The sequence below is a fragment of the Impatiens glandulifera genome, chromosome 1 (assembly GCF_907164915.1).
Source record: "Impatiens glandulifera chromosome 1, dImpGla2.1, whole genome shotgun sequence".
In the NCBI taxonomy this organism is placed as follows: Eukaryota; Viridiplantae; Streptophyta; class Magnoliopsida; order Ericales; family Balsaminaceae; genus Impatiens; species Impatiens glandulifera.
This window is the reverse complement of record NC_061862.1, coordinates 68032972-68057326: the sequence shown is the minus strand read 5'-3', so window position 1 is coordinate 68057326 and position 24355 is coordinate 68032972. Positions and strand designations below refer to the sequence as shown.

Genomic DNA, 24355 nt, shown 5'->3' with positions numbered 1-24355 from the left:
TCTACACCCTATTGATATGTGGGTGTTGGATTTAGGGTGTTCATATCATATGAGTCCGAACAAAAAATGGTTCGATACTTATGAAGATTATGATGGTGGAAACGTTGTCATGAGAAATGATGCCATATGTAGAGCGATGGGTATTGGGACTATCAAGATTCTGACTAATGATGGTAAGATACGGACCCTAACTGGCGTTCGGCATGTTCCTCAACTAAAGAATAACTTAATATCTTTAGGCATTTTAAATTCTAAAGGTTTCAAGTTTAGCGGTGACGAAGGAACATTGTGCATCAGTAAAGGTTTAAAAATAATACTAAAAGGTATCAAACAGAATACCTTATATATACTACAAGGTAAGACGCTGAAGGTTCCGCTGCGATCGCATCCAAATCTGTGAACCGACACCCTGATGTAACCAAGTTGTGGCATATGCGACTTGGACATATGGGGGAGAGGGAGATGCAAATTCTGTCCAAGTGGGATCTTCTATCTGGACACAAGGTTACCAACCTTGAGTTGTGTGAACACTGCATTTTCGGGAAAAAGCATCGCAGTAAGTTCAGTAAGGGAGTTCACAAAACTAAGGGCACACTGGATTATATTCACTCTAATTGCTAGGGTCCTGCTCAAGTTGAAGGTATAGAAGGTTATAACTATTTTGTAACATGCATAGATGATTACTCAAGGATGACTTGGTTATATCTTCTAAGACGTAATAGCGAGGTATTTAAGACCTTCAAACATTGGAAGGCATTGGTAGATAATCAAACTGGAAAGAAGGTTAAGAGGCTGCAAACAGATAATGGACTTGAATTATGTTCATCTGAGTTTAATGAGTTCTAATTTGATATGGGGATTGCAAGACATCACATTGTCCGAGGTACACCACAACAGAATGGTGTAACAGAAAGAGTACTTCTAACACTGTTAGAGAGAGTTAGAAGCATGCTCTCTAATGTTGGATTGGCTAGAAAGTACTAGAGCGAGGTTGTCTTAACGACTTGCTATCTGATAAACCATGCACCACACACTAGGATTGATTGCAGAATCCCTTACGAGGTATGGTCTGGTAACGTCGTTGATTATTTTCATTTGAAAGTCTTTGGGTGCACATCTTATTATCATGTTAATGAAGGGAAGTTGGAACCAAGGGCAAAATAGAGTATTTTCATGGGCTATGGAGATGGAGTCAAGGGATATAGAATCTGGTCATCTTCTGAAGGTAGAGTAATCCTCAGCAGGGATGTCACATTTAATGAGAATTTTATACTTAACTCCTCTATCAAGGCATCACTTTCTGGAGAAAATAATAATACCAAGAACAGGTGGAGCTTGAGGTGGCTTCAGTTCAAGGGACAACTGACATGACACACGATACTGATAAGCCATCTGAGGAAGTTTATCAATTTGGAGCACCTGAAAGTCAATCTAACATTGCAACACGACCTAGAAGGAAAATTAAAGCTCTTGACAGGTTAATTCATTCAATTGAGGGAAGAAAGATCTCAACTAGTCCTGGAAGTAGGACAATTAGTCCCTCTATGAATGCACTTCAGGTAGCTGAAGATGTCATACATAACGAGCCATCTTCTTACAATGAAATTGTTAATGATGGTAATTTTGCGCAATGGATTGCTTCCATGTATGAGGAAATGGAATCACTTCACAAGAATAATACATGAGAGCTAGTTACTTTACCTAAGGGAAGAAGAGTCATTGGGTGCAAATGGATTTTCAAAAGGAAAGATGGAACCTCTAGTGCTGAAGGGACCATATATAAAGCACGATTAGTTGCAAAGGGATTCAGTCAAAAGGAAGGTGTAGACTACAATGAGATATTCTCACCTGTAGTCCGACACACTTCTATCATGGTACTACTCGCTATAGTAGCACATCAGGATCTGGAACTCAAGCAATTAGACGTGAAGACGACTTTCTTACATGGTGAGATTGAGGAGGATATACTAGTGAGTTAGTTTGAAGGATTTCTTGTTCCTGGTAAGGAAACACATGTTTGTAGTCTGAAAAAGTCTTTGTATGGACTTAAACAGTCTCCTCGACAATGGTATAAGCGGTTCGACAATTTCATGATTGAACATGGTTACAATAGGAGTGCATATGATTGTTGTGTCTATCGCAACAAAATCGATGATGGTTCTTTGATTTATTTACTCCTATATGTAGACGACATGTTAATCGTAGCCAAGAAGATGTTGGAGATTCAAAAGCTGAAAGACCTTCTCAGTTCCGAGTTTGATATGAAATATCTAGGTGGAGCACGGAAAATTATGGGCATGGAAATAGTAAGAGATCGAGTTCAAAAGAAGCTATTTCTTTCACAGAAGAGTTATATTTTGAAAATGTTGTCTCGTTTTGGGATGAGTACATCAAAGGCTCTCAATACTCCTGCATCTGTTACTGATCATTTGTCTGCATTCGCACCACAGTCTGAAATTGAGAAGTTATATATGTCTCATGTACCGTATGCTAGTGCGGTGGGTAGTTTAATGTATGTCATGATATGCACTAGACCTGATATTGCGTATTCAGTTAGTGTTGTTAGCAGGTTTATGTCTCGACCTGGTAAAGAACACTGGTAAGCGGTAAAGCGAATATTTCTCTATTTGAGAGGCGCATCTGATGTTGGTCTCATTTATGGGAGTAATAATTAATGTCTCGTAACTGGTTATTCGAACTCGGATTATGCTGCAGATATCGATGGTAGAAGATCAATGAATGGTTATGTTTATATCCTTAGTGACTTTGTGATTAGTTGGAAGACAACATTACAGTCGACTGTGACGTTGTCCACTACCGAGGCTGAGTATGTGGCGCTAACTAAAGCAGCCAAGGAGGGTATATGGTTGAAAGGATTAATCAGTGACATTGTGATGCGGTGCGAGTCGAAGAGGCGTTTATGCGAAAGTTGCAGCATCCGAAAATATCTCGCAAGTGTCAGATTTCGACGATTGCCTAGTGTTTTTCGGGCGGAAACGTTTAGGGGCTCAAAATCGCATTTTTTATTAGTTTCGGGTGTTTTTTTTGCAATTTATTAAAAGTTGTTTATTTCTTTTGCAAGCTAGGGTTTGAGTATTTAAAAGGATCTTAAAACACTTTGTTAGGGGAAGATTATTAATCAGAAAACGAGGTTTCCTCAATATCTATCGACTTTCGGTATTCGTAAGAATCAACGAATCTTGATAAAAGTTCATCCTAGCCACGCACGCTGCATCAGTTGGTATCAGTTTCCAGTCGACCCTGAGGTATGCTGCCCCGAAGACAGCCGCGCAACCCTACCCCTGGTGCTGATGATGGTGACCTTGCTGAGTTGCGACGTGAAAACGCTGAGTTTCGCCGTGATAACGACGATTTGAGGCGGCAGGTTGAATGGTTGACGCAACGGATGGATGCATCTATGCACATGCACCACCCTGAAGATGATGTTACGATGACAGATGAAAACCCCTTCGGTGGTCTTCGGAATCGATCCCCTGAACGCCCCAATCATCGCTGGGAGCAGGCTTTCAGGGTGGACATCCCTAAGTTCGATGGTAGTCTATCACCGGAAGAGTTTATTGATTGGCTTTCTCAGGTTGAAGAGATTCTGGATTTCAAGGAAGTTCCTGCAGATCGTCGTGTACCCCTTGTTACGATCCGCTTACATGGTCGTGCACAAGCATGGTGGCAGCAGTTGAAACAGACACGTGTTCGTCATGGTAAGGCAAAGCTCACGAATTGGGACAAATTCAGGAAGCATATTAGGGCTGCGTTTCTACCATATAATTACGAACGTAACCTGTACCAGCGGTTCCAGAATCTTCGTCAGGGTTCTCGTTCCGTGGATGACTATTCCACTGAGTTTTACACCTTTGTGGCTCGTGTTGACCTGTCTGAGTCCCCTCTCCAGTTGGTTTCTCGCTATATTGGTGGCCTTCGCCTCCAGTTGCAGGATATTTTGAATATGTTTGATCCCTTGACTGTTTCTGAGGCACATCAGCGTGCTTCACAGGCTGAGAAACAGCTAGCCAGGCGCGGTTCGGGTAGCTTTGGAAAACAGGTTGTCCCCACTAGTGGCATTGGTTCTTCTTCCCAGTCGGCCCATCCCACCCCAGCCCCCCCTCGCGGCACTACAGCCCCCCCGCAGGGACGTCCCGGTGGCTTGCGTTGTTTCAATTGTGGTGAAGTTGGCCATCGCCAAGCAGAGTGTCGCAACCCAAAGTCCACCAATCGTGGTCTTTTTACTGAGGTGGATGATCCTGACTCTGCTCTTCCTTCAGATTCAGCCCCAGTGTATGATGTTTATGATGATGAGGCAGCGGAGGAGTATGTTTCTGGTGATGTTGGCCCCCTTTTGGTGATTCGTCGATCATGTTTAACCCCTCGTGCTCCTGACAACGAGTGGTTACGCAATAATCTGTTCCATTCCACTTGTACCATCGGTGGCAAAGTTTGCACCTTCATCATTGATGCTGGGAGTTGTGAGAATGTGATTTCTGAGGTTGCAGTTTCGAAGCTGGGTCTGTCCACTGAACCTCATCCCAAGCCTTATCGCTTGTCCTGGCTGAGTCAAGGTACGGATGTTACAGTTTCGAAGCGCGTACTTGTTAATTTTTCCATTGGTTCCCATTATCGTGATGCTGTATATTGTGATGTGGTTCCTATGGATGCTTGTTACCTTTTACTTGGTCGCCCTTGGCAGTTTGATCATTCTGTTATACATGATGGGCGTGCTAATACCTACACGTTCTTATTTCATGGTACCAAGATTGTGTTGATGCCAAATCAGCCCAAGAAGGGTGCTGCCCCCACTCATCATGCGTCCCCCCCTACCACCTTGTTGTCTCGGGGTCCTTTTCAGACCGCCATGGTCGAATCGGGCATGGTGTTTGCTCTATTTTGTTCGCTGATTACCTATGGTGCTAGTTCTGAGATGCCTATTCCAGTGCAGCCGCTGTTACAGGAGTTTGCAGATGTTTTTCCTGAGAATCTGCCTTGTGCCTTGCCTCCTTTGCGTGATATCCAGCATCACATTGACTTGGTTCCAGGTGCTGCCCTACCCAACCGTCCTCATTACCGCATGAGTCCCAAAGAACATGAAGAGTTGCGTAGACAGGTGGAGGACTTGCTGGCTAAGGGACACATTCGAGAGAGCCTTAGTCCCTGTGCTGTCCCGGCCCTTCTTACCCCAAAAAAGGATGGGTCTTGGCGTATGTGCATTGATAGTCGTGCTATCAACAAGATTACAGTGCGTTATCGGTTTCCTATTCCCCGGTTGGATGACTTGTTGGATCAGTTGGGTGGTGCTTCTGTGTTTAGCAAACTGGATCTCAAGAGTGGATACCATCAGATTCGTATTCGCATGGGTGATGAGTGGAAGACTTCCTTTAAGACTCGTGAGGGCTTATATGAGTGGCTGGTTATGCCGTGTGGTCTGTCGAATGCTCCTAGCACCTTTATGCGTGTGATGAACCAGACTCTTCGCCCTTTCATTGGGAAGTTTGCTCACAATCATGCTGTTAATCGCTCCACTGGTTTCAGTCCTTTCCATGTGATTTACGGGCTGTCTCCGCGTGCTCCTCTTGATTTGTTAGCGCTGCCCAGCAAGGTGCGTCCTCATTCCACTGCTGCGGATTTTGTTGGTCAGTTGGCTCAGGTTCATCAGACCACTCATGACCGCTTGGTTGCTGCTACTGCCAAGTACAAGGAGAAGGCTGATTCGAGAAGGCGTGCTGTTGATTTTGAAGTTGGTGACTTTGTGTGGGCTATTCTGACTAAGGATCGTTTTCCAGCTCATGAATATAGCAAGCTTGCTGCTAAGAAGATTGGTCCTGTTGAGATTGTGGAGAAGATCAACCCCAATGCTTATCGTTTACGCTTTCCCAGCCATGTGCGTACCTCTGATGTGTTCAATGTGAAGCATCTTGTTCCTTTTGTGGGTGAGTCTTCTTCTGATGAGGATGATGCGGTTCCAGATTCGAGGACGAATCTTTTCTACCCTGGGGGGAATGATGCGGTGCGAGTCGAAGAGGCGTTTATGCGAAAGTTGCAGCATCCGAAAATATCTCGCAAGTGTCAGATTTCGACGATTGCCTAGTGTTTTTCGGGCGGAAACGTTTAGGGGCTCAAAATCGCATTTTTTATTAGTTTCGGGTGTTTTTTTGCAATTTATTAAAAGTTGTTTATTTCTTTTGCAAGCTAGGGTTTGAGTATTTAAAAGGATCTTAAAACACTTTGTTAGGGGAAGATTATTAATCAGAAAACGAGGTTTCCTCAATATCTATCGACTTTCGGTATTCGTAAGAATCAACGAATCTTGATAAAAGTTCATCCTAGCCACGCACGCTGCATCACATTGGCATCCATCATGATCAGGCAATTGTTTTTTGTGATAACTTAAGTGCTATTTGTTTGGTGAAAGATTAAGTGCATCATGATAGAACCAAACATATTGATGTTCGCTATCATTTTTTTCGTACTGAGAGGAGAATCAAGTTGAAGAATATCAGCACACATCATAATCCTTCTGACATGTTCACGAAGCCGGTCCCACTTAGTAAATTCACTCATTGTTTGGATTTGTTAAATGTTGATAGTTGGAAGTAGCCTGATAAGGCTTTTCTTGTTGGGTGATACTAAGGCAAGGTGGAGATTTGTAACGTTTTGCCTTTAGTATAAAATTAATAATTTCAGTTACATCACATTTATTCTACAGTTATGCTTATTAAGTTAGGTTTTTACGTTTTCTTTCTTTCAGAATTTAGATAGCTGTAATTTTTTTCATTTGCTATAATCTGTTTTATTTTCATTTTTGACAATAAGAAATCTCTTTTCATCTGTTTTTTTCCACACTTCATTGTTCATCACTTTCTTGCATTCTGCAAAACAATACGAATGGATTTAGAAGAACATGCTACGGTACATAAATAAAGTTTGCGGTCCCAAAATAATTTTAACACCCTCCACGGTCCTAGTGTGCACTTGGGCTAAATTTCTGTTTTTTTGTTTTAATATTATATGTTGCTTTCCCTTTCTGTTTTTCAAACTGAATTCTATTAGTATTTGTAACAGTAAATCCTGAATATTCTGGGGTAAATCAACACCTATATAAGGCTGATCACTCTTCTCCAAGGACCCAACCATGGAATAATGAATATATGAAATTACTTGTAAAAGTTCTTCACCCCATTGTATTTTATGTTTTGATTATTTATTTTGGATTGTTTGGTGTAGACCAACAATATTCTCTTCACACTATTGATTCTTCTTTCCCCTCATCCCAAATTCTTCATTACAAAACCCTTCCGTTGTACTTTGATTATATATTTTACTTGGTCCTAGAGATCAAGAACTCGATTCTTGAAATTAAGAACCTATAAAACACTAGTTACAATTCAAGTCGTAACATATTGGTATCAGAGCAAGACGATTCTCAAATGATAGAAAACCCGCCAGCAAGTAGAGATGGATTCTCTAAAGACCCTAATCGAAGGTTTGTCCCAATAAACGGTTGTTATGCGAGCTTCAATGGACATAAGGTTTAATGCTGCTGAAGAAAGATTGACAGTCATTGAAAGTGATGCGTCTAATAATGACTAAGATCCCCGCACCCGACCCTATGTTAATGATTTTTTCTATGGTCCTCTTACGAATAGGCCCTTCCAATATGGCCAACACTATGTTCCTTCAACTCGGCTCACAAAGCTTGATTGAATTTGATGGGATTAATTTGGAGGACTGACTCATATCTGCCGAGCAATTTTTTAGGGTGGACAAGACGAATGATGCTATGAAATTGGACATTTCCCGCATTCAGTTTTCAAATGAGGCGAGAATGTGGTATGGCTCATATTTGTAGAACCTCAACCATAGATAAGTCTTGTCGTGGGATGTATTCAAGAGAGATCTCTTACTGCGATTCAGTCTATCCATACACGACACCCCATGAGACAACGGATGAACTTGAAGTAGGTCATCATTGTCCAAGAAGCAACATACGTGTCCCTAATGAGCAGCATGCCCTTGTCCAGCGTTAAACCGTCGCTGCTGCCCAAGTCATCCAATGTTAACACAACCTAGCAAAGCACCAACCAGACAACCGACCCCAAGAATAGCCTATGTTATACTTACAAGGAAAAGTGGGAGCCCAATCATAAGTGCAAATTCAAATTATTTATGGTCTCAACTAATCATCAAGAACTTTAAGAACCCACTCAAGAACCAGGTTTTGATGATCCACATTTGCTGTTTGAGGAAGGGGATGAACCCACCATTTCTTTGCATTCATTGATAGTCTTGTAGGGTATGCCTCGGGAACAGGTCAACATAATACAAGGCGACCAACGGGAGAAGCCCTTGGAAAAATATAGTGTTGCTTCCATGGTGAAAATAAAGAGTAAGAATGAAGGCCAAATTGGTTCACTCGTGGAAATGACATCGAAAGACACTCCTAAAGATTTCCAGCACATAATCGAAGGCTTCAATGCTCTATTCTAGCAACCCAAAAACCGACCACCAACCAGAAAAGTAATTAAAAGTCATGGCTGTTTGGCTGCCCCTGTATTGCTGGTCCGAAAAAAGGACTAGGCTTGAATGTTTGAAGACACTCTAGAATATAATCGGAAGAAGAATGACTCTTTTGCTGCCACGGTGGTGCTGGGCCGAAAGAAAGACTGGTTCTGGAATTTTTATAACACCACAGTGTATAAGGGCAGATGAAAGACGTTTTATTTTTATAGATGCACTAGGTCCCGACCAGCTCCACTATTGAAAGGATGATGCCGAAGGTTTTTTAAGGATTGCGGTCCTAGACCCTGACACTTTCTAGACCTGCTGAAAATCCGACCGAACAACAAGAAAAAAGTTTTCTCTTTGAAGTTGACAGGATGTGAATTAGAGGCTGACCAGGTCTTTTCGTTGAGGGCGATGGATTTTGAAGGGGGAGATAATGCTACGGTACAAAAATAAAGTTTGCGGCCCCAAAATAATTCCAGCACCCTCCACGGTCCTAGTGTGCACTTGGGCTAAATTTCTATTTTTTGTTTTAATATTCTATTTTGTTTTCCCTTTCTGTTTTACAAAGTGAATTTGTTAATAGTTGTAACAAAAAATCCTGAATATTCTGGGGCAAATCAGCACCTATATAAGGCTGAACACTCTTCCGTAAGGACCTAACCATGGAATAATAAATATATGAAATTAATTGTGAAAGTTCTTCACCCCTATTGTATTTTATGGTTTGATTATTTATTTTTGGTTGTTTGGTGTAAACTAGCAGTATTCTCTTCTCACTCTTGATTTTTTTTCTTTCCCCTCATCCCAAATTCTTTATTACAAAACTCTTTCGCTGCACTTTGATTATATATTTTTACCCGGTCCTAGAGATTAAGAACTCGATTATTCAAATCAAGAACTTATAAAACATTAGTTACAATTCTTAACAGAACCATAGGGTGAAAGTTCAAATTCAACTTTTGAATGTCTAATACAAATGGTTTGTAACACTATTGTCTAGTTAGTGATGACAAAAATGCACTATTGTGAAGCCTATTAGGATGTCTACAATGGTTGAAACGGAACAGTTTCCCAAAGTAACCTTGTTTGTCGTTCATTTTCCCAAAGTAACCTAGTTTGTTCATTCATTCCCAAACTAACCTAGTTTACTATTTAAACTCAATTTTATTTATTTATTTATTTTATATTTAAAATTTATTATATAAAGTTTATATTTTGATATATATTTTAAATTATTATTTATATAAACTAAATTATTTATATTTTGATATATATTTTAAATTATTATTTTTATAAATTAGATTATTTATATTTTGATATATAATTTAAATATAATTATTTTTTATAAATTTAATTATTTGTATTTTAATATATATATATATATATATATTTACATTTCAATTATTATTTATATAGTGTAATAAATATTAAATAATTCTAATAAATAATTGATAAATACTAATAAATTTAAAATATTTTAACCATAATAATATAATAATTAAATATTTGCGTTTTTAATTTTATCAATTATTTATTAAATATAATAAAAAGATTATCATATTTATAGGGTTAAAATATTAATTAAAAATGTTATTATATTTAATAAATAATTGATAAATTTAAAAACTTTTTTATGAATATATTATTATAGTTAAAATATTTTAAATTTATTAGTATTTATCCATTATTTATTAGAATGTTAAAGGAAATATTTATTATATATAAATAATAATTAAAATGTAAATATATATATATATATATTAAAATATAAATAATTAAATTTATAAAAATAATCAAATTTAAAATATATATCAAAATATAAATAATTAAATTTATAAAAATAATAATTTAAAATGTATATCAAAATATAAATAATTTAATTTATAAAAATAATAATTTAAATTATATATCAAAATATAAATAATTTAGTTTTATATATAATAAATTTTAAATGTAAAAAGAATAAATAAATAAATAAAATAGTAAACTAGGTTAGTTTGGGAATAAATGAACAAACTAGGTTACTTTGGGAAAGTGAACGGCAAACAAGGTTACTTTGGGAAACTGTTCGTTGAAACGGAGTATTTACAAAAGAAAGTGGAAGTATAAAAAAAAATTAATTAAAAAAATAAACACATATTAAAAAGTCGCTCATACTCAAATCCTATGCCCGCCGACTTGCAAACCCTAAAAAATATTTGTTATGCGACGCTTCTCTCTATATAATTATTTCTTTTTCGCTCTACACACAATATCACCCTTTCCTTCGGTTATCTTTTGATCCTTTCATTCGGTTAGCTTCTGTATTGTCATTTTCTTGATCATTCTCAACAGATCTACTCATATTCAAGTTATTACTGTTTGATTATAGATTATAGAATCGATAATTTTCTATTCAAATTTCAATTGATGTCAGTGATGACAATCCAAAGGCTTGTTTCTCAAAACATTCGCAGTGGCCGCCTGATATAGCTTTCGCCTTCGCCAGGCTTGAGAGCTGATGTTGCTTTTATCTTCCTTGGATGTCTGAGACCCTTCCAGATGCTATCATTCTTATCAGATCTACACAGATGTAAGTTCTTTCTAGTTTAAAATTTTCATTTTGTTTCGTTGAATTTGTAATTGATTACAATGATGATAATCCTTATAAGGCTTGTTTCTCAAAACATTCGCAGTGGCCGCCCAAGAGCTTTCGCCTTAGCCGGGCTTGAGAGCTAATGCTGTTTTATCCTTCCTTGGATGTCTGAGTCAATTTCATGTTTATTGATTTTTCTTTGGGACTGTAAACGTTTTCCTTCAGCATAAATATCATTGCTTTAGGAATGAATGATGTCCCTTACATACAAATATCATTTTCACTTTGTTAGCAAATCTTGTTCAATGTTTTGCTGATCATTATACGATGAAACAGTTCATTTTATTAAATTATACGATGAAACAGTTCATTTTATTAAAATAGTTTTCTTGACTGTTGGTGATGATAAAGTTGAAGGCTTGTTTCTCAATACATTCACAGTGGCCGCCTAAGAGTTTTCGCCTTAGCCGGGCTTGAGAGCTAATGCTGCATTATCCTTCCTTGGATGTCTGAAACAGTTTTATTATTATTATTATGTAGTTTTTTTGATGACCATGTTGATTTGGAGCGGACTTCTGTTTAGTGTTCGTATATTCCTCACATTGCCATCACATATTGAGCCTCCTGTTGATTTAATGAATGGTTGAGATTCTTTCTCTCTGGAGATTGAGTTTCCTGTTCTTCAAGCAGGAGAGCTATCTCATATCCTATTGCCTTGAGGAGCAGATTTCTGCCATTACCTTTTGGGATTTGCCATGAGAATAACATTTCATTTGATTACTGAAAACAATCATGATTTTTGTTAGTTTATGAAATTGGGTATGTCTGAATTGGATCGGTTTGAAATTGCTATTGTTTGTGTTTCATTATTCCAATGCTCTAAGCCTATGATGAATTGTAAATAAACTTTTGGATGTTTTTTTTATGTTTCATAGCTATTGTTGTTGTTCCCTCCTATTAAATAAGACAATTTGGCTTCAATTAGTTCAATCCATGTTTGTAACATAAGATTTGTGTTGCTTTTGTTGATTTTGTTCATGTTTCTGTTCTCAATATGCGTTTAGTTTGATTTTCTTGTTTTCATTTTAATTGTTTTATTTGAATAATAGGTTTTAAATTGTCTTCTCATCTAGAATTTAGCTGGTTTTACAAGCAATTGCTGGCTGGCTTGCTTTTAGCTGTTATGAATTCAATAGCAAACAAATTTGTGTCTTTCTTAGTTTTGATTTGTTGATGAAGCAATTGTGTTGGTGATTGAAGAGAGTTTGAACAAATTCAATAACAAAGGTTTGATCAAGATGAGTGGTCTAAAATTTGTTGTTTATTTTAAAATGCAGGAACAATTTTTTTTTTCTCACTTATCTATCTATTTCATTATGTAAGGATACTACATAATGAATTATAGTGCATTTCTTTTTCTTGTTTTCTTAAGTTTAAAACAAGATTGTAATTAACCTTGTATAGATAGAATCTATGACTTTCAAATATATTAGATTAAGATTCATGGGGTGTAGACTATGTGACTTTGTTGTTTTATTTAACCAGCAAAGATGTAAATTTATATTACAAATAAATTTAGTTACAATGGTCCAAATTGAACAAATCACAAAATTAATTAGGTATCCAAAAAGATTAAATGGGCACTTTTAATCATATTAATTTGCCACCAGCCTTTAAAATTCAATTGAAAGAATAAAGAAGTGTCTCCATAATACATTAACTAATTTAAGATTGTAAAGAAAAATTGAATGATTGTTCCAACTTTTAAAGTTGATTCATCTGTAATTAATTTGTTATTTCCTATTTAATTCAAATTTTTAATCATTCAAATTTCAAAATAGTTATTTGACTAATTTTTTAGCATTAGTTTAATTTATAGTTTCTATTTTTTTATAAGTTTATAATATTTTCTTTCTTTATTAGTAATATTTTAAATTAATTAAATTTAAAAAGAGTTTTGTCTAATAAATTTTATGTTATATTCTTACTGTAATTGTTCTACTATTTTACTTTAGAAAATAAACTCATTTTTTCACTCAAACAAAATCCTTTAACAAATATTTTTTTCTTCAATTTATGTGTAATAGAGAAAAGTGTTTTGAGTATCGTCTTTAGAGGGAACCCAAATATTGCATCTAGCATATTCTATTAGCTAATCATATTAATCTAATGCTTTATTTCAATTTATCAAAATTACTCAAATTTACTAATTGGTGTGAGATGAAATACTAATTCTATTTGAATATTTCAGATTAGATTAAGATTATTCAAACTATATAAATAAAAATATATTTTTTAATTTTTATTTTAAATTACATTTTACTTTAATATAATATATATTTTTAATTAGTCAACAATATATTCAAATTATAAATAATTAAAATTAATTATAATATTAAAATTTCAATATTTTTTTATAATTAAATATATTCAACATTAAATAATAAAATAAATTAAGTAATTAAATTTTATTTTGGTACGGATTAAAATTGGAATGTATTTGAATAATCTAATTAATTTTAAATTATTAAATAATTTTAAGTTGATATTTATAAATATATAAATATTTTTTAGTTTGAATTGTTCAAACTATATTAAAATCTGTATTAACTAGTAAAATAATTTGAATTATGAATTTGATCAATTTAATTTGAACACTTTTATTTTACACGACTTAACATGACGACGGTAAGTATTGTTGAGTTCTTTGCAAATTTGTTTTTTTAAGATATATAATATGTGAATACACTAACTTAGTTAATAGTTATTTTTATTTTATTTTATGTGAACCCTATCCTAATTATATGTTGCATTTACTTTCTAGTCTCTTATTTGACATTTTTTTTTTACTTTTCTCTACTTAGTTTAATTTAATAAAATTGAGACATGAGATTGTTCAATGACATGGCCATTATATTAGCAATTTGGAGGTTTGAAAAGTATGCTGTATATAAATAATATTAATTAATTAATTAAGAACATGAATCATATATATATATATATATATATAATGAATGAATAAATAAATAATAAAGTTTTGAAAAAAATCTCTCGAGTGTGTAAAATATCTTTGATCTGAATGTGGACATTGTAAACTTTCGATCGTCTATTCATTGAATTCCCATAAATTTGTGAAACCTAAATATTTTTTAATAAATCAATCCAAACAAAGATTTGATACCTTAAAATTTAATAATATTTTGTTTCTTAATTAACAGAAACCTAGGTTGTTGTTTACTCCGAAGCAGGCAGCAGCAATGCCTCCATCACGAGCTTGTCACGTGCTGACATGTCTACCACTTGCCGTACAATCTTGTTTGTTTTGAGGTTCAAACATTATTATTTAAGTATGCCCACCTGAGTTATTAGCCAAATTATATAAATAAAAATCAGTCATTAAGCATGATGTTGATTTCAAGAAATAAACTTTTTACTAATCTAAAGTCATTAATAAGAATTGTCTCAACTTATTAGTTAGTCAAATGAAAAAAAACTATACATATCACCGTAATCTAATTATGAAGCACAATGATGCATAAATCTCGTAGCTTCAAATCGTGATTATATTAAAGTGTCAAATCATGTTAGTCGGGTTTACTATTTTCAATTTGCTATTCTTATAGTTTATGCTATATTCAAAATTTCAAATTTGTTTGTAGAATCTTGAAAGATAGATTATTATTTTTTTTTCATGTTCGAAAAAAAAAAATCTAAATTATTGTGGCAGTTTCATCATTCACATACTAAGATTCAATAACTCTACAACGATGATTTCTACTTTAGTTCAATTTAAAATGTTTTTATTAAAAAAAATAATTAATAACTTCATACGTTTGAGGTACAACTCTTGTCATTTAAACAGTAACGCCTAAATTATTATTATTTTTATCGAGTTTAACAAATATTCCACGTCACTGAGTTGTTTTAATTTAATTGATGTAAATTAAAAACCGATGAAAGTCTTATATATAACCAAATTAGAAGATTTTTTTTTGTCTTTGAAGTATTGGGTTGACTTGTTGGCATATAGATGGATTATGCCTAGGGTTGGTGCACCCTATACCATTGGGCATACTTTGAATGAAATTTCATTTAGAAAAAGAATAATGATTTATAACTCAAGTCCAATTATTTGCAATCATGGATCTACTTGAATAGCTAGCTAGAATATATTTGGGGGTTATAAGTTGTTTAATTAACAATGAATTGCATGCATTTGATCAAATGTCAATAAAAAATTAATGTGATTTAATTAATAATTAATCTAGCTATTTATAAAACTTAACTTAACTTAAGGCTTAAGGTAGAAAGATTTGCTAGATACTACTATTAATTTGGTGAGTGAGATAGAGGAGCACAAGACAAAACACAGGGTGTAATGTCTACATTTTTAATCAAAACTTCAACTAATTAATTAGTCACTTAATTTAATTATTATTATTATAAAACTGTTACCAATGGAAATAATTAAAAGTTAATTTATATTCTATAATTTAAAATAAATTCTCCAAATATAAAACCAATCATTTTAATTAAATAAATTAAATTCATATAGATTATAAAGACACTTACAAATTTGTTTGTTTGTTTGTTTTTGAGTTGAGTACATAATTTTATAATGAATAGAAAATATGCATGTATATGGACAATATAAATAATTAATTAATTAATTTACATGATGTTCTTAAACATAAGCTTCGTTTCTGGGGACTGTCTATTATAGAGAGAAATGGGGAAGCATCTTGGCTATTTCATGGCTCAATATTTTAAGGAAAATAATATTTTATTATAATATCCTCTCTTATTGAATTTAGAGCTTCTTAGGTTATTAACTCATTAACCTAATTTGTAACCATAATGATTTTCAACCCCTTATGATTAAAATTAAAATTATAAAAATAATAATTTATATTTCTTAACCAACCTGTGATTTTGTCTATTATAAAAAATGATTAGAATGAAAACTCAAACTTATAACTTTATAATTCTCAACTATATAGTTATCATTTAATCGATCAATTTTTTTTTTTTATAACTTTTAATATATGTTTTTACTTAAATCATTCAATTTAAATATTAAATTCTTATTCATTAATTATTTAAATAATTCTTAAATAATACACATTTTAAATTATCAATTAATATATTATATATTTCTTCTAATATTTTTTTCATCTTATATCAATTCTCAACAAAATCTTATTATTAATATAATCAAAATTTCTCATTTTCCCAAAATTTATTTTGTTAAAAAGTATATTTTTTTTTATTATTATTATTATTAATAATCAAACCAAACTAAATCAAATGTACTAATAAAAATATGCAACTATTTGTAATCTTGTTCATGTAGTTACTCCACACAAATAAACACAAAAAAGTCAAATAATGGACAAGGATATTTAAATAACCCAAAATAACTATTTTTTTCTTCAAAGTTTACAACATTTAACCTATTAGGATGGCTATAAGAGTGTGAGTTATGAGGATTATTTGAAAATAACTCAATAACCCATAAGGAATAAAGAAAGAAAGAGTACGGAAACACTGATTGAATTTCAAACTAATAACAGAAGATAGAGTAGAGTGATTGGTACAATATTAATTCTTGGCAATTAATAATATTATTTATTCAGCAGACAAAGCATAATATTAATATAGTTTTCAGGTGCAATATGCCATGTAAATGTCTGATACAAATGTTCTATAAATAGCCCTAATTCCTACATTAATTGAAACATATGCAGCTTCATTACTCACAAACAAACATCTCTAGCTAGTTAATCTCTCCTTCTAACAGATCGAGTTTACTTTACAATCACCAAACTAAACATATATATAATGGCGATCGAATTCGAAGGAGGATCGAGAAAGAAGGGTATGTCGTCGAGTAGAAAGTTGGGAAGGTTTGTAAGGCAACAAAGAGCAAGAATTTACATTATCAGGAGATGTATAGTCACTCTCCTTTGCTGGGATGACTCTTAATTTTTGTTATTTTTTTTTGTTACTTCCAACTGTATATGTATAATCAAGCCAGTTTTGTTATATAATTCAATAATATCAATTATAAAATTTTCATTACTTATAACTCTTATTGCATGTTCATACTTTAACCAAACATGGGGGAAAATGCTTTCAAAGCTAACCTATTCCTCAGCGCCAAGGCACCAAAACCCCTCCTTAATCTTCGACAAAATTGTATTTTCTTGTTGTAACGTTCCGAACCCGGGTATCGTTACCCATGAAGAAAAAGACTATAAATACCCTCAAGCACCACTATGCCAGTACAATCCAAATTCAAAAGGTACCCATTAATGTATCTATCAAAAGTGTATCTATAATCTATTAGCCCACTTTTATTAGCAGTTCATATTTACTATGATTTTTCAATTTAAAATATCACAATCTCTCCAACTTAGTCACGTTTTTCGTTGCGATCTCATTCGTTGTCTCAAACTTCTCCAGAAAATAATAGTAAATATAAATTCTTTATAAAAGTGAGACTAATAGATTATAAATATTTGTAGTCTATTTTTTCATGGATAATGGTACTCGAGTTCGGGGCGTTACACGGGTAAATATACCAAATACAATAATTTAATGGACAATAATATTGTTTAAGAGACAAAAGTCTGAAGTTCAAAGTGGAGATTCATAGTAAGAGCCGTGTTAGTTTCCTAAATTAGAAAAATAATTGTTGGCTATCATTGATATATGTCTTTAAACGCGGCCAGAACAACATTCTATATATTTATAGAATTATCGCATAAGCAGAATACAAATCTAAATCTTAATATGAATAGGATTAAAATAATTAACTAAAATTATCTAAGCATACTTAATTAACATGATTGATATAGTGACTTTTCCTTAACGCTCCATTCTAAACTCTCTCATTGAACCAGGGGATTGTGTCCATAACCAATAAGGCATAAACAAACACTATTCTTCTAAATACTCAAATAATTTCTATATTATTTTGCATAACGTCGATAAAGTGTTGATATTTCGACGTGGTACATAGAAAAACCTTTAAAAAAAACATTAGTCATGTTTTACTAAAGCTTTTCCTTAGCATCTTCCTCCTTCATCTTCTTTTCCCACCTTCTCTTCCTATAGTCAGCCAACATTTGAGGCATTTTCTCCATTAATTCAACTGTATGAGCCCTCTTCTCAGCTGATATTCTATCACATTTATGCCCTTTCCTTCTAGTCTTCATCTCCTTTCTCTCTGGATCATATGGCCAGTTTTCTCCTGCTAACAGCACTTCTTTGCGAAGCTGGGCTCTTCTACGGGCACTAATGCTCAAAGGCTTCCATGCCCCGAGCTCCCAATATCCATAAACGCCTTTAGCCAGCTCATCTTTGTATTTGGCTAGCTTTTCGCGCCATGGGTATTGGTACTCTACAACTGTTCTTGCCACTGTTTTTGCTGCATTTCCAGCCATGCCTGTAGATAGACTTGTTGCATGTCAGATTTTGATTCTTCTACACAAAAATCTTAGCCAGGTTGATTAAACAAAAGGTTATAAAGGCGACGTCGAATAGGAAAGAGAGTGAAGGAACGAAATGGCTCATGATCTTGGATTGGGCTTCAAAGGCAAAGTCCAACCATTAAACTTTGAATGAGCGAATGCTCTCAAATGAGAGTCTTCGATCAAACTTCAAGTGATGCTGATATACAAAGCATTGATCTTCTTGAGACGACTTGAGTGATTGTTTCATGAATGTCTTGTTGAACTTGCAAACTTCTTACTTGATGATATGAACTTGTAGCTCCTTTACATGGTGAGGTTCTCGCGAGTTTTAGGAAAGTGCTAGACTTAAGGATTCATCTTAAATGTATTATTAATTTATTTTCATTCTTAAATCTAGTTCATCTATCAAATGCTCAAAGCAATGACTATTTTGATAAACACGCAAATGAATCAAGCATCAAATAATCAATTTCATCAAAAACACATAGTTCAATTCATGATGCAAATTACATAATCAACTCAATTGAAGTGAAGTCAAACATGTAAGAACATGGACATGATCATCTCATTAAATCACCCAGCCCATGCCTATTTCAATCATCTTAGCCTCAAATTATACATGAACATCACGTCAATCAAAGCAATTCAAAGCATACTTTCATGATATCATGTTCAACTATCAACAACCAAGACATGAAAACATTTCATCATTTAAAACATTCAAGCATGAGCATCATTCCAATCAAATCACACTCTCAAGTCATCATTATCAACTTTAAATTATAAATTCTCTTCATTTGATTTTGAATGATTGTCATTTTGGAAATCATCTCAAAATCAATTTCATTTTGATCATAAACTTACAAACAAAACTATATGAGTTTTGGAAATCATGAACATAAGCAATTTTTGAACCAATTCAACTAGATTTCTTAAATGAAAATCTTCTCCTAACACATGAAGTGCAGGCTGCGCAGCACTAAACATAGAAACAAGCCAACAAGGGAATGGAACATCAAATAACAATATAGCATCAAAATCAGCTTTCATTTTTCCATTAAGTCTTCAAACCGATACAATAGAATAGATACAACTATACAAGATTGATCCATTCTAATCTATTATTAATAATCAATCAACTCATCCTATGCCACTACATACATAGTTTCATATCAATGAGAAACGAACCTTAGTTTCTGTAGAAATGGATTATAGCAAATGCCGCTCGGATTCCTTGACGAAAACAGCCGATTGAAGATGTCTTCTTCACCAGCTCCTCCGGATACTTGGAAAGAAGAAGTCTTCCGTTCAATCTTTCTTCGGTCGTTTCTCTCTCTCGAATGTGTACGTCCAAACTACAGAATCCAGATCGAATTCAAAACATCTTAAGCAAGAAAATGGAATTTATTTTAAGCAAATTGAGGAAATGGGTGTTAAACAAATTAAATCTAATGGACTTAAGAACAAATGGGCTTAGCCCATATAGAAAATATAGAACGAAAGTCTGATCTCTCACTTCTCGTCCAAGAAAGAGAAGGCGAAAAAGTATAATATAACCTATTTTTGTTTTTCTTCACTTTCAAATTCACTTTTTTAATTAATTAATTTAATTATTTTTTTTTTTAATCAGATGGTACACTTCATTTACTCACTTATTCCTTTTTTTTTTTTTTTTTAAATTATCTCCTAAATCATTTCATATAATAATAATATATATATATATATATATATATATATTTAAGAGGAATAAAAGTTTATATTTATAAATAAAATTAACATTTTTCCTCCTTAATAAAATTGATATTTCTCCAATATCTCACCCCACGAGACGTCTTGATTGAGGGACTGAAGGTGGAGAAAGAGATTACTGGATGTTGGGTTCTATAAGAATCGGCGGCTTACGTTTTGTTCGATCATCATCATCATCATCCTGTTCTTCTTCTTTATCTTCATCTTCTCTCTCTAGATTCCCTCCTACCCTAGTTGTGGCGATGGACAATTCAACAAGCAGCAGCAGCAGCAAGAACTCATCCTTTTCGGGTAGTAGGAGGTACGTGTTTCTACTGCTCGTTGGAGTTTGTGGAAAATTATCTAATTTCTCTCTCCCATACTAATTCAGTACTGGAGGTCGAGGAAGAGGAGGCCGTGATGGTGGTTCAGGAGGAGGCAAGGATAAGATCGATGCTCTTGGAAGGCTCTTGTATGATTTCATTTGATTTGATTTGATTTACTACTAACAACTAATCCTCCTCTTACTTATGCATCATTTTGAATATTCATTACAGGACACGAATCCTGCGCCACATGGCTCCTGACTTGAATTTGAACATGAGGAGTGATGGGTATGTCAAAGTTCAACATCTCTTGGCTCTCGATCTAAAAACCTTTGCCAATCTTCCTTTGACATCTCATTCTATTCAAGACATCAGAGAGGTTTGTTTCTTTCTTTCTTTTCACTTTTTTTGGAAATTAAATTTACATGTGTTTCCTGCTTTAATTTGACCACCGCACCAGGCTGTCAGTAAAGACAATAAACAAAGGTTTAGCCTTCTCCTACAAGACGGGGACCTTTTCATTCGTGCAAACCAAGGGCATTCTGTAACAGTAAGTATGTTATGCAACTATATATATTTGGACGTGTATAATTAGAATTGGAATTGGAACTGTAATTTTGAAATGGGAATGATGAAATTCAAACTTAAAAGATTATATACATTCAATTCCAATTCTTCTGCCTATTTTGCAGACAGTTGAAACTGAAAGCTTATTGAAGCCAATCCTTTCACCAGAGGAAATTCCAAGTAAATAAACTTCTTTTTAAGTGTACTGCTGCTGCTGCTTCTTAAAGATGTAATATTATTTATTGTTGAATTGCTACATTTTATGCATGTTTGTTGTAGTTTGTGTACATGGAACCTATAAGAAATTTTTAGATTCAATCTTGGAGCAAGGCCTCAAAAGGATGAAAAGATTACATGTTCACTTCTCTTGTGGTTTGCCAACAGATGGTGAAGTTGTTAGCGGTAAGATATTTGAATTTCAGAATTGGCCATCAAATAAATAGATTATTAAACCTTGAAAATCTCTGCTTCAAAAACTTCTTTTGGATTTTGTTACTTGATTTCAGGCATGAGAAGGGATGTTAATGTCTTGATCTTCCTTGATGTGGAAAAGGCTTTGAGAGGTAGGTAATTAATTCATGCATTCCTATTTTAACATTCGACACGATGCAAATCAAAGAAAGAAGTAATGGTTTCCTTTCTAAACAGATGGAATGAAGCTTTACATATCAGACAATAAGGTTATATTGACTGAAGGTTTTGAAGGAGTTGTGCCACCAAACTACTTTCAAAAGATACAATCTTGGCCAGAGAGAAAACCCATCTCTTTGTGAAAACATTATTTCAAGAAAAACTTGTTTAAAAATACTTTCTAAATTTATACTAAATTTAATATCTTAACTAAAAATGTCTCAAATTATTTGTAAATATATTTACTTAGCTTAAAATTGCAAGAACTATGTACAATTTATAGTTTAAAATTGCAAAAACAATGTACAACTTTACAGTGATTGTGGGATTAAGTCGGTTTTCTTGAAGTAAATTTGAATTCTAGTCTTTTTAGTGAGTTTAATTCTTGTTTTTATCGTTCAAATGCAAAAGCACTCAAATGTTTTTGTGTTTGGAATCTTTTTAGGAGTAGGATTTTTATCTTTTCTTTTTAATGTGTCTTCGTCTTCTGGATCGAACGAAAGTTGTGTATCGAACCCTCCCGCAAATGAAGGCGCTGCGCCGGAGGATGCGTGCTCACTTGGCTCGGGGGGATATAGCTCAGTTGGTAGAGCTCTGCTCTTGCAATTGGGTCGTTGCGATTACGGGTTGGATGTCTAATTGTCCAGGCGGTAATGATAGTATCTTGTACCTGAACCGGTGGCTCACTTTTTCTAAGTAATGGGGAAGAGGACCGAAACATGCCACTGAAAGACTCTACTGAGACAAATATGGGCTGTCAAGAAGGTAGAGGAGGTAGGATAGAAAAGAGATTAGACTAGTCATTGCAATAGTAGCGTCTACGAGCCTCCCGCTTCGGTACCATCTCCTTTTTTACCAGTCGACCTGACAATCCTTTGCGGCGCTTGCTTCCTAGCTCGAACTCACACAAACAAAAATGAGAACTAAGCATAGTATGTTAATGTTTTAGATGTTAACCACTTTATATCGAACAAATTTAATGTATCAAATTAGTTAATTATTTGGAATTAATTACAAAATATGAAGATAATAAAATATTAAAATAATTTATTTTTATTAAAAAAATAATAAATTAAGTAGGTATATTTGTAAAAAAAATGTTTTTTTTAATGTTAAAAACTAATTTGACTCTTAAAAAAGTTTGAATTATTTAATCTGTGAAATTTGTTCTCCTACCACCCACCCTTGAATCAAATTTAGTCAGTCTTAAATAACTTTATATGTGATTTTAATATTGTTTTTTATTATAGGAAAACCTCATATCTAACTAATCATCAAATACTCTCTTGCGTAAATTGAAACGATATAAGAATTCATTTCAAATTCAACATGTTCTAACAATATAAGAAAGAGTAATGATAGGGGGAGCGAAAATATTGTAACGAAAGTGTAGCGAATGATGTGGCATTTTACATGTCACTTAATAAATAGTACGCGTATCAATATTCCTCTCTCTTTCATTTTAAATTGTACATGTCACCAAACTGCATTTAATAATTTCTCTCTCTTAATTCTTTTTTATTTAAATAAATTATTTAATATTTTCCTTTTCTTTAATTTTATTATAAAATTATTATAAATATTTACTTAATTTAAAATTAAAAAAAATAAATTTGTAATTTTAACTTAAAATACAAATTATTAATATTTATAATAAATAAAATTCAAATTACTAATCTTATAATAAAAGTTATAATATTATTTAGAAGGTGAATTTTAATATATATTTTATAAGAAAATTAAACAAGAATAAAACGCGACTTTTATTTTTTTTAAGAGAAATAAAAATATTTAAAGAAGAGAAATAATAATTTAATATGAATATTTTTTAAGAGAAATAATTCAAATTATGAATATATATATTTACTTTTTATTTTTTATATATTTATATTTATAATTTAATATATATTTTAAAAAATATGTGCATTTATATATTTTATTAATTTGATTTATTTGTTCTCCTTAATATTATTTATATTAAAAATACATAAATAAATTAATTAACTATTAATCGCAAAAAAAAATAATTAAATTAAAAAAATTAATCATATTCATATTTAACTTCTTATTATTTTTTATATATATATTTATTAATTTTTACCGTTATTACTTTTAAATATATATATATATATATATTAATTTAAATATATAATTATAAATTAATAGATAAAAAAAGAAAAAAATATAAATGAAGAGAAGAAAGAGAAATTATTAATGAAAAGGAGGAGAGATAAATAAATATAAATGAAGAGAAGAAAGAGAAATTATTAATGAAAGGAGGAGAGATAAATAAATATATTAAAGAAGACCTAGTCATCCATTCTAATCACTCTCACACGTTATTCGCTACACTTTCGTTACAATATTTTCGCTCCCCCTATCATTAGAAAATACTAAGTTAAGGCATAATTGAAAACATCAATTAATTTAAGCAAATTGATAATTTCATTCAGCCCATATTAAATGTAATGGACTTAAACAAATGGGCTGAGCGAGCCCATATAGAAAATACAGAACGAAAGCTTGATCTCTGACTT

The 24355-nt window shown here is 32.9% G+C and overlaps 3 protein-coding genes, 1 long non-coding RNA gene and 4 other non-coding genes across 9 annotated transcripts; 7 read left to right on the top strand and 1 right to left on the bottom strand.

Moving 5' to 3' along the window:
- The first annotated feature begins 10692 nt into the window (after positions 1-10692).
- On the top strand, positions 10693-11858 carry LOC124921692. 2 transcript variants are annotated; one of them, XR_007097701.1, is made up of 3 exons: positions 10693-10807; positions 10931-11086; positions 11190-11858. It is a non-coding gene; the product is annotated as an uncharacterized LOC124921692 (long non-coding RNA). The 2 variants fall into 2 exon arrangements; XR_007097700.1 differs by lacking the exon at positions 10693-10807 and having other exon boundaries at positions 10814-11086.
- Positions 10925-11048, top strand: LOC124922843. The gene has a single exon (XR_007097895.1). It is a non-coding gene; the product is annotated as a small nucleolar RNA SNORD14 (small nucleolar RNA).
- LOC124922829 lies at positions 11141-11265 on the top strand. The gene has a single exon (XR_007097882.1). It is a non-coding gene; the product is annotated as a small nucleolar RNA SNORD14 (small nucleolar RNA).
- Positions 11326-11427, top strand: LOC124923166. The gene has a single exon (XR_007098176.1). It is a non-coding gene; the product is annotated as a small nucleolar RNA snoR99 (small nucleolar RNA).
- Positions 11484-11606, top strand: LOC124922828. The gene has a single exon (XR_007097881.1). It is a non-coding gene; the product is annotated as a small nucleolar RNA SNORD14 (small nucleolar RNA).
- Positions 11859-11898: 40 nt separating the features above from the next.
- Positions 11899-17074, top strand: LOC124931003 (small polypeptide DEVIL 6-like). Its single transcript, XM_047471387.1, has 2 exons — positions 11899-11908; positions 16950-17074. Exons 1-2 carry the CDS (start codon positions 11899-11901, stop codon positions 17072-17074), a joined length of 135 nt encoding a protein of 44 aa, XP_047327343.1.
- Positions 17075-17959: 885 nt separating this feature from the next.
- Positions 17960-19924, bottom strand: LOC124921326. The gene is made up of 2 exons (XM_047461968.1): positions 19756-19924; positions 17960-18539 (listed from the first exon to the last, which is right to left on the bottom strand). The coding sequence occupies exon 2, from the start codon at positions 18535-18537 to the stop codon at positions 18148-18150; it is 390 nt and encodes a 129-aa protein (XP_047317924.1). The 5' UTR covers positions 18538-18539; positions 19756-19924; the 3' UTR covers positions 17960-18147.
- Positions 19925-20373: 449 nt separating this feature from the next.
- LOC124918803 (tRNA 2'-phosphotransferase 1-like) lies at positions 20374-22150 on the top strand. Its single transcript, XM_047458852.1, has 8 exons — positions 20374-20617; positions 20687-20767; positions 20853-21000; positions 21082-21171; positions 21314-21368; positions 21468-21590; positions 21695-21751; positions 21837-22150. Exons 1-8 carry the CDS (start codon positions 20439-20441, stop codon positions 21959-21961), a joined length of 858 nt encoding a protein of 285 aa, XP_047314808.1. The 5' UTR covers positions 20374-20438; the 3' UTR covers positions 21962-22150.
- The last annotated feature ends 2205 nt before the right edge of the window (positions 22151-24355 follow it).